The 9,441-nt window shown below is 43.6% G+C and overlaps 1 protein-coding gene across 1 annotated transcript in view; it reads left to right on the top strand.

The window, feature by feature from the left end:
• Window positions 1–1,836: 1,836 nt before the first annotated feature.
• LOC127418568 (F-box only protein 41-like) overlaps window positions 1,837–9,441 on the top strand; it is a 17,721-nt gene continuing 10,116 nt past the window's right edge. The window contains exons 1-6 of the mRNA XM_051659181.1: window positions 1,837–2,507; window positions 2,934–3,132; window positions 3,216–3,289; window positions 5,313–5,539; window positions 5,758–5,897; window positions 6,015–6,098. Of these exons, the coding sequence (XP_051515141.1) occupies window positions 1,837–2,507; window positions 2,934–3,132; window positions 3,216–3,289; window positions 5,313–5,539; window positions 5,758–5,897; window positions 6,015–6,098 (1,395 nt within the window). The remainder of the gene's footprint in view (window positions 2,508–2,933; window positions 3,133–3,215; window positions 3,290–5,312; window positions 5,540–5,757; window positions 5,898–6,014; window positions 6,099–9,441) is intronic.

The following is a 9,441-nucleotide window of genomic DNA, read 5'->3' as shown; positions in this document are numbered from 1 at the left end:
GTAGATAGGAGCTGAACATTTATGCTGCTTGTATCCATACAAAATAGCTGCCTGGGAGCGTTCCAAAGATGGCCAAAGACTGACTTGCCTTGAAAGGGACTATAATTGAACATACGTAACGTGCATTCTTGTGTGGCGGGAACAAACCTCAGTACTCAAGGGGGCAATAGAGTTACCTTCAAACTGGATGTGCTATTATTCAGGGAAGTTGCTTTAAATACATTGACTTTAAATTATTTCCTCTGCAATATTCTCTTTGAACTGCCATGCCAGTAGTTCACTTGAAAGAGAAAACTCACAGTAGAAGTGGACAGTTCACACTAATCTCGCTATAGCGCCCCTAGGGAAGGGAGCTCCAAATAATCAGCAAGGATATAGGGAGCCCATTACCTAACCCTTTCCCTAACCCATACCGTCCGTGGAGGTGTCGCCCCCTTTCGGAGTTGGCGCAAACCACTTTTGGAGTAACACCGACCCCTTCTGGAAAAACCACGCCCTATTTTGGAGATTCCATTCCCATTTGGAGCATTCCGGCCTGCAGCTATACCTTGCAAAATTTTTCAATTCCTTTTGGCTATGCATAATTGCAAAAATACACCCTTTGCCTTAACATTCATAACTGTAATAAAACTAAATGTTTTTCATTTTGGTTTGTTCTGGGCAAAAACTGTATTTTTTCATTCCGGCTCCAGGGTTCCACAGCCTCCTTTCCAAATGGTAACCAGTTAGAATGAAATAACAGAAAGGGTAATTAACTTTCTACTGTATTTAAAATGACAGTACTCTGTGCTAAGGGTGGGTGACATACCAGTTGCAGTGTTGCCAGATCTTGCAAGAGAAACAAGCGACCTGGTCTGGAAAAACAAGACCCGCCCTGTGCCGCCCATGGTAAGATGCCATCCTAGGTGGCTGCCCATATCACCCATGCCTAAATCCGCCCCTGACCTAACCATCAGTGGGGTAAAAATGTTATGTTGGAGGGACATTTTTGCTCTCCTCACTGTTTATGCGAAAACGATTACTTCCTGGTTTCACTGCAGGATCAGAGGTCTCTGGTCTCCTAAGCTGCTGACACAGTGCACTTCAGGTCACACAATAAGGGAAGGGAAACACATTAGAGTCTATGCAAAAATGTCTGATGGGAGTTGGCGCTTGTCAGTGAGTCGGCATAATGTGGCTTATCTAAGGGTACCGGAGCTCTCGGAAACAAGATGCCAAATTCCCGTGGGATATGTGCCCAAAGATAAATAAAACATTTCAAATACACAACCATCCATCTAAAATCAATTAATAAATCTCAGTGCATTTATATGCAATAATTAAAGGCTATATACTGTAGTTGTAAAAAAAAGGTCTTCAGCATGTCAAAGAATACTACATCCACAACTCTAAAGATACACGTGATGCAGCGGTTTCCTACAAAATCAAAGCACATGTTTATCACGTTCAATCAAAATAAGTGAAGCCTTATTTTTTCAGGCAACAGAAGTAGTGTAATTCCAAAAATATACTGTGATAAATCCTTTGGTCTTTGGTTTCATGAAAAAATGATTATAATGAAATAATAACATTGTTAACTGGTTACCAGCATTAAAAAATTACGTTTTCACTCCAGAACAATTGAAAAGGACTTTCAGTTACATTCTGCCAAAAAAAATAAACATTTGTTTCGGTTTCAGTGGGAATCCTCTGGTGTATCTGACTCTGATTATCTGCCTGCCAAAACGAATAAACAAAGTGGGAATAAAGATATGCCTTTTCTGTGCTTCTACTTTACTTCTTTTAGACTGAAACTCTCTGAATGAACAGACCATTGAGTTGGTTGAGCGTGTGAGGATGTCGACCAGCACCGAGATGCCGTTACGCTGCCCAACCTGCGGCGAGGCGTGTGGGTTTGGAGACCACCTATCAAGAGTCCATTCCTGCCAGAAACTCTGTCTGACCCCAAGACGGAGCTCCGAGGGGGGACTGCTGTCCCTGCACACCCAGCGAGGGCACGCTGCATTGGGGAAGAGCGAGACTGGATGTCCCCTGAGCCTGGAGCTCCTTGATGCTTTGAGTCTGGCCTCCTCGGCGACACATCCACTCCGAAAGTTCCTGATCCAGAGAGACTCACTGTCTGTCCTCCCGTCTGCTCTCTCTCCAGTGCTGGCGGTCGCCATGACCTCCAGGGCTGGAGAAACTGAGGCAGGCGCGGGACACGCTGTAGCCCAGCTGGGAGTGCCATGGCTGGGCAGACTTGCGTTGGAGGCAAGGCTTCAACAGCTGGCGCTGGAGGTGCAGGAGCGAGTGTCGCTCAAACTGGAGGGTCTGCAGGAGGAAGTGAAGAGGAGGAGTGTGGAGGTGAGCAGAGCGAGGAGAGAGAGCGAGAGAATGGATAGAGAAAGGAATGAAGCAGAACAGAGAGCGTCTGAACTGGAGCGTCAGGTGGACATCTCTGTGGAGATGTTGGCAAGCCTCAGACACGAGCTGAGAGACAGAGAGGAGCAACTCCAACGCAAACAACAGTGAGTGTTTGTGTGAGTTTTCGAGGGTCAACTCAACCAGAGGTCCTCGGTTAAAAAAAAAAATCAAATTTGTGAAAGACACATAAATGATGATTAAAGTCATTCAAAATGACAATTTTCACCTATGATTTTGGAGCAAAACTACAGGTAAATAAAATTAGTTGACTTCAGCACCTCTTGTTGCATTATACGCCAATGGTGTGAGTCCAAAAATGGGAAAAACACTTTTTTGTGTTGTTTTTCTAAAGTTGGGTTGCCTGTTGTTCCAGAAATATTAAATCAATATGGCTAGCTAAAAGAAAGAGATTTACTTCAGCAAAATTACTGTGCATGTACATGATGACAGATTAAATGCAATATCGTCTCATTTTGTCCTCAATGTAAATGTAGCATCTGTCACAGAAAAACTCTGTGTGTGTTTTGCAGGGAAATGCGTGAGCTGGACAGGTTTGTGCGTGACACAGCATTTAGAGAAGCGAGTGCAAAGATTCGGCTGCAGCATTTCATCGAGGATCTGCTGGACCGAGCAGAGAGGGCGGAGACACAGCTCCAGAACATCCATCTTCACGATGATGTCACTTCCCCTCAAAGACACCTGTCGGGTACCAAAACTACAGGCTACCAAGTGAGACGTTCAACCGAATCTCAACCAAATTCATGCAGATTAAAATCAACTGATACTGAATCTGTGTCTCTGCTATCTCTCAGAAGAGTTACAGTGACTCTGGGAAGTCCAGGAAATCTTCTCAGCTGTACGATCACAGAGCCGTTCAATACTGCAGGTAAACTACCAACATGATTACACTGGAATTCTGATGTACCCTGAACCTGACCCTTATTCTGCCGAATTACTGGCAAACGCCATACCGCATCAAAGGTGTTCACCTTTTCCTGTGGCGCTACTGATTGCAGTGAGCAGCCTCAGAGACACGGGTTCACGTCTCAAGGAAACAGGAAGTAATTGCATTTTCAAAACAAAAGTGAGCATGATTCTGAGGTTGCATTTTTCGCTCTATAATTACATTTTTACTCCAGTGATGGTTAGGTTTAGGATTGGGGTTAGGGGATAGAGTTAATGAAATATGCACTCCTGTTGACTGTATTACATCATTTACAAGTAAAAATACAAAATACACAGCTTTTGGCACCACCTAGTGGACATTTCACTGGTCAACAGCACTTCCAGCTTTGACCCCTGGGGGGCAGTGGTTCGAATTTCGGTAAGCACAGACCGATTTCAGCAGCACAATTTTCGAACTACTGTTGTCGAATACACAGTGTGATCAGTCTGTGTTTACACGAGTCTGTTTACTACGGACAATCAACTGGCTTACAATCATTTGAAATTCAAACAACTCATAATACATTTCGAGAGGGTCCCAGACTGTCTCTCATGTTCTGAACTCTATGTCCTGAAAAGGGTCGGAATGTTTGTATTTGACTTTCAATTTCTGGTTCATATTGAGACTTTTGATCGCAGACTATCTAGGTAACAGTGGAAGTTTATGTGGCAAACATAGTAAGTGCATTTCTGTCAACACAGTTTTTGTTTTTACAAACTGAGGGACGTGACAATTATTTTCTGTAAAGTCTCAAGTTGCGCTCCATTGCTGTCAAGGACAAACACTCCCCCAGTCCCACCCCAAAATCACGACATTGGATGAGCCAGTGTTTTTATGTCTGTTCGTTGCCACTAGTAGTACAGAAATTTGGGATGGGTGACACAACTTATTTTCTTTTCAGTCTAATATCAAGTTCTATCAATGGCAAAACAGATAGCTCAATTTAATTTTTATTTTTTTTCCTGAGGATAAAATGGGCAACATTTGCCATTTGCAATTATATTTAAAAGCCACCATTTTTAAAATGACTAAACTGCTAATTATCTGATCATATCCCCCTGGAGTCGCGAGTTCGAACCAAGGGTGTGCTGAGTGACTCCAGCCAGGTCTCCTAAGCAACCAAATTGGCCCGGTTGCTAGGGAGGGTAGAGTCACATGGGGTAACCTCCTCGTGGTCGCTATAATGTGGTTCTCACTCTCGGTGGGGCGTGTGGTGAGTTGTGCGTAGATGCCGCGGAGAATAGCATGAACCCTCCACAGGTGCTACGTCTCCGCGGTAACGCGCTCAACAAGCCACATGATAAGATGCGCAGATTGACGGTCTCAGATGTGGAGGCAACTGAGATTCGTCCTCCGCCACCCGGATTGAGGCGAGTCACTACGCCACCACGAGGACTTAGAGCGCATTGGGAATTGGGCATTCCAAATTGGGGAGAAAAGGGGAGAATTTTTTTTTTCTGATCAAATCATCTATTTTTGTTTCATACTGTATATCAATAATTTATAAACAATAACATTTTCAGTCTTAACAGGTGTTCATTTACTGTATTTATTATGAAGGTAAATCAGTGCCTTAAAGATTTGCATATGGAGCGTAAGATTTTTAAAACATAAATGAAGTTACGAGCATGATAGAAAGATTTACTAGCGCAAAGAAAGATTTGTGAAAGCGTAAATCACACTGCAAGCGTAAATAAAAATGGCATGCATGCAGAATGTTTTGTAGAGGTTTAAATCAAGTTGCAAGCATAAGAATTGCTTTTAATGCTTTGCGAAAATGGTAATCATGTATTGTGAATCTATAACTTCTTATTAACACAAAATAAATTCAGTGATATGCAAGTAAAGAAAGGCTGTCAAGAACAGCAAAACGGATTGACCGCATAAAATCAGTCTGTATGTGTAAAATTAAACTATTGCAAAAGTACAAATGAATGAAAGTATGACCGATGTCTCTGTGCAGGTATGAAGTTGTGCGACCGCATACGCTGTCGGTGGGGTCAGGAGGTTGCGTGGGTCACTGGGTGGGGGGGCAGTATCATGTGATGTGTCCCGACAGCCATTCTGACCCGCCCTGGATGATGCAACACACACATACAGACGCAGAATCAGAGGACTGGTCCCTTTACAGCGCAGAATCACAGGACGACACACACCAGCATACGGGCTACAGGACGTATAGCCACACAGGTACAACACACATGAGGTCATACTATTTATAATAACTGCAGACTTCATTTATGAATGGTTTTTCTAAATGCCAGGGTAATATAACATAAAGTATAATGCTATAAATTTACACTACATAATTAAAAATTAAAAATATTAAAAATCCTAAAAAATAAACTCTGTGCAAACATAAGTTATGCATCATGTTTAATGATTGTGATATTTTTGTCATGTTTCAGATGAGGATCTATCAGGGCTTCACGTGCGCATGAACAGACCGAGTGAATCGATCGTGTGTTCAGAGCGTTTGAGACTGAAAGCAGCGCTGTTCTGTGTCTTTATTTACCTGGATACACACACTCTACTCACGGCTGCACAGGTGTGTGTGTGTCTGTGTGTACACACTTCCCATTATTTTCTCATTTCTGCCCATTATGATTTTGAATCATTGGTATGGTGGTTTATCATTAGAAGTGAATTTAAATGTGTGTTTCAGGTGTGTAAAGACTGGTGTAGTGTTGCACGTCATCCCGCGGTTTGGACCAGAGTAACACTCGAGAATGCACGCGTCTCATCGAAGGCAAGAGAAACACACACATTTAACTCGCTATCTAAATAAGGACACTCTAATTCTAATTATTTTAGACTAACACGAACCATAACCCTAAGCTAATTTAAAAACATAATTTACAGGGGGTCTGGGTAGCTCAGTGGTAAAAGACGATGGCTACCACCCCTGGAGTTCGCTAGTTCGCTAGTTTGAATCCCACGGTGTGATGAGTGACTCCAGCCTGGTCTCCTAAGCAACCAAATTGGCCCGGTTGCTAGGGAGGGTAGAGTCACATGGGGCAATGTGGTTCGTTCTCGGTGGGGCGTGTGGTGAGTTGTGCGCAGATGCAACGGTGGGTGGCATGAAGCCTCCACACACGCTATGTCTCCATGGCAACATGCTCAACAAGCCACGTGATAAGATGCGCGGGTTGATAGTCTCAGACGCGGAGGCAACTGAGATTCGTCCTCCACCACCCGGATTGAGGCGAGTCACTACGCCACCATGAGGACTTAGAGCGCATTGGGAATTGGGCATTCCAAACAGGTGAAAAAGGGGAAACATAGTTTATGTGATTTATGAATTGTTTTTCTAATTAAGAACGAATGTCCCCAAAGAATTTAGTTCACTTCTGAGGACAGTTTTGTGTTCAGATGAAGTATGCACACACACACAAGAAGATGCAGCACACAACAAACAACAAAAACAACGAACAACAAGAAAATATGGAAAACTGCACAATAATACACCGATTAATAACTGCTTGTTAGAGTAAACAGTAACACTCTCTGAATCACTGTTAGACATGAGAATTAATGAAACAGGACATTCATATTTGATCATGTGATTAATATTAAAAATCTGACCTTTATTGATCAGATGAGGATACAAAAATCTAATCTTAGTAAACAGATCATCTATGCTAAAATGAAAAACAAGGGACATTTCTTGATTTATTTAGTCATTTAAAAGTCATTTATTTTTATTTTTAATTGTACTGTTTTTTTATTATGCATTTATTTATTTATTCAGTGATTTCAATCATTTAATTTAGAACTTTTTAACATTTTATCTGCATTTCAATGTTTAAATATTTATTTTATGATTACATTTTTAGTCATTTGACCCTCCATAATTTAGTTGCTTAATTATTAATTTAATAATTTTATAGTTTTTAATCATTTCATCATGTATGTAAATATTTATTTAAATGTTTCAATATTTATATTATGATTTAATTTTGAGTAATATGGCTTAATTTACTGATTTAATAATTTTCAAGTTTTTAACTATTTCATTATATATTTAAATAATTATGTAAATGTTTGAATATTTATTTAATGATTAAATAATTTGGCCCTCCATATAAAACTATTTAAATAAGAGGGATTAACTATACAGAAGACAAAATGCAAAGTACATATTTAATTCATATAGAAACTTTATAAAGCTCACAAATATTGGGAATCGCTAATACTATCACTGTACAACCTGCTTTCACTCAGTAAAGTGCTGTAACGTATGCTGGATCTGCTGACAATGATGGCAATGACGAAGACGTGAAGATGAAGAACCCAAGCGCAGTTTATTTTCAAACGTGAACACCAATAACCCTGACTACAAAACAAAACATGAACATGGATTAAACTAGACTTGACTTGACTTGACTTGACTTGACTTGACTTGACTTGACTTGACTTGACTTGACTTGACCAACACATCCATTAACATTCAATACTCCACAAATAGACAATGCAAACATGAGGGCTTAAATACAAGACATGGGAGAACATAAACCAATGAACAAACAGAACTGATAAGATAATTAAACAATAAACCAATGAAAACATGACACATGAACATGGAGGGAAAACAGAAATCACAAGACAAGGGAAACAGGAACACATGACATGAAACAGGAACTAGAATTTCAAAATAAAAGACATAAATCAACAGAATACACCTGACATATCCCCCCCACTTAGGGGTGGCTCCTGACACCCCAATACATAAACAAAACACATAATACATGACATAATTCAAAGTTCTGTAGGGAAGGGGGGGGGGGGTGTCTTGAGGCATGGGGCGTGGCGTGGCGAGAAAGGGCGAGGGGCATTGGACCAGGGCAAAGTCCGTGGGAGGTGAAGCCATGAGAGGCTCGAGGGGCGGAGCCATGGAAGGTGGAGCCATGAGAGGCTCAAGGGGCGAAGCCTTGGAATGTGGTGCCCGGAGAGTAGCCGAAGACACGAAGGGCCAGGGTGGAGCCGATGGCAGGGAGGACCAAGGCGGTGCTAGAGGCTCGAAGGAGCAAGGCGGGGCTGAGGGATTGTAGAGCCAAAGCGGAGCCAGGTGACCGACAGACCAAGGAGGAGCCAGAGGGACGAGGGACCCCAGCACAGCCGACAGGCTGAAGGACCATAGTGGAGCCGAGGGAACGCCGAGCTGAGGCAATGTCGAGGGACCGACAGGCCAAAGCGAAGTCCAGGGCTCAGAGGGTCCAGGCGAGATCGGAGGGCTGAAAGTTCCCCTTGCCTGCTCAGGAGAACTAAAGGTGGGTATAAGGGTGGGAACCATCTCCAGGTCCCACTGCTCAGTTGTGGCTGTGACGTGGCATGGAGCAGGTTGAGACGTCGCTGTGACGGGGCATGGAGCAGGCTGAGGCGTCGCTGTGACGGGGCATGGAGCAGGCTGAGGCGTCGCTGTGACGAGGCATGGTGCAGGCTGAGGCGTCGCTGTGACGGGGCATGGAGCAGGCTGAGACGTCGCTGTGACGGGGCATGGAGCAGGCTGAGACGTCGCTGTGACGGGGCATGGAGCAGGCTGAGACGTCGCTGTGACGGGGCATGGAGCAGGCTGAGGCGTCGCTGTGACGGGGCATGGAGCAGGCTGAGGCGTCGCTGTGACGGGGCATGGAGCAGGCTGAGGCGTCGCTGTGACGTGGCATGGAGCAGGCTGAGGCGTCGCTGTGACGTGGCATGGAGCAGGCTGAGGCGTCGCTGTGACGTGGCATGGAGCAGGCTGAGGCGTCGCTGTGACGTGGCATGGAGCAGGCTGAGGCGTCGCTGTGACGTGGCATGGAGCAGGCTGAGGCGTCGCTGTTACGTGGCATGGAGCAGGCTGAGAATGATGGCAATGACGAAGACGTGAAGATGAAGAACCCAAGCGCAGTTTATTTTCAAATTTGAACACCAATAACCCTGACTACAAAACAAAACATGAACATGGATTAGACTTGGCTTGACCATGGCTTGACCATGGCTTGACCATGGCTTGACCATGGCTTGACCATGGCTTGACCAACACATCCGTTAACATTCAATACTCCACAAATAGACAATGCAAACATGAGGGCTTAAATACAAGACATGGGAGA

This window comes from Myxocyprinus asiaticus, chromosome 28 (genome assembly GCF_019703515.2).
Source record: "Myxocyprinus asiaticus isolate MX2 ecotype Aquarium Trade chromosome 28, UBuf_Myxa_2, whole genome shotgun sequence".
Lineage (NCBI taxonomy): Eukaryota > Metazoa > Chordata > Actinopteri > Cypriniformes > Catostomidae > Myxocyprinus > Myxocyprinus asiaticus.
Note: the sequence above shows the minus strand (reverse complement) of the source record. Positions and strands in the feature narration are given on the sequence as shown.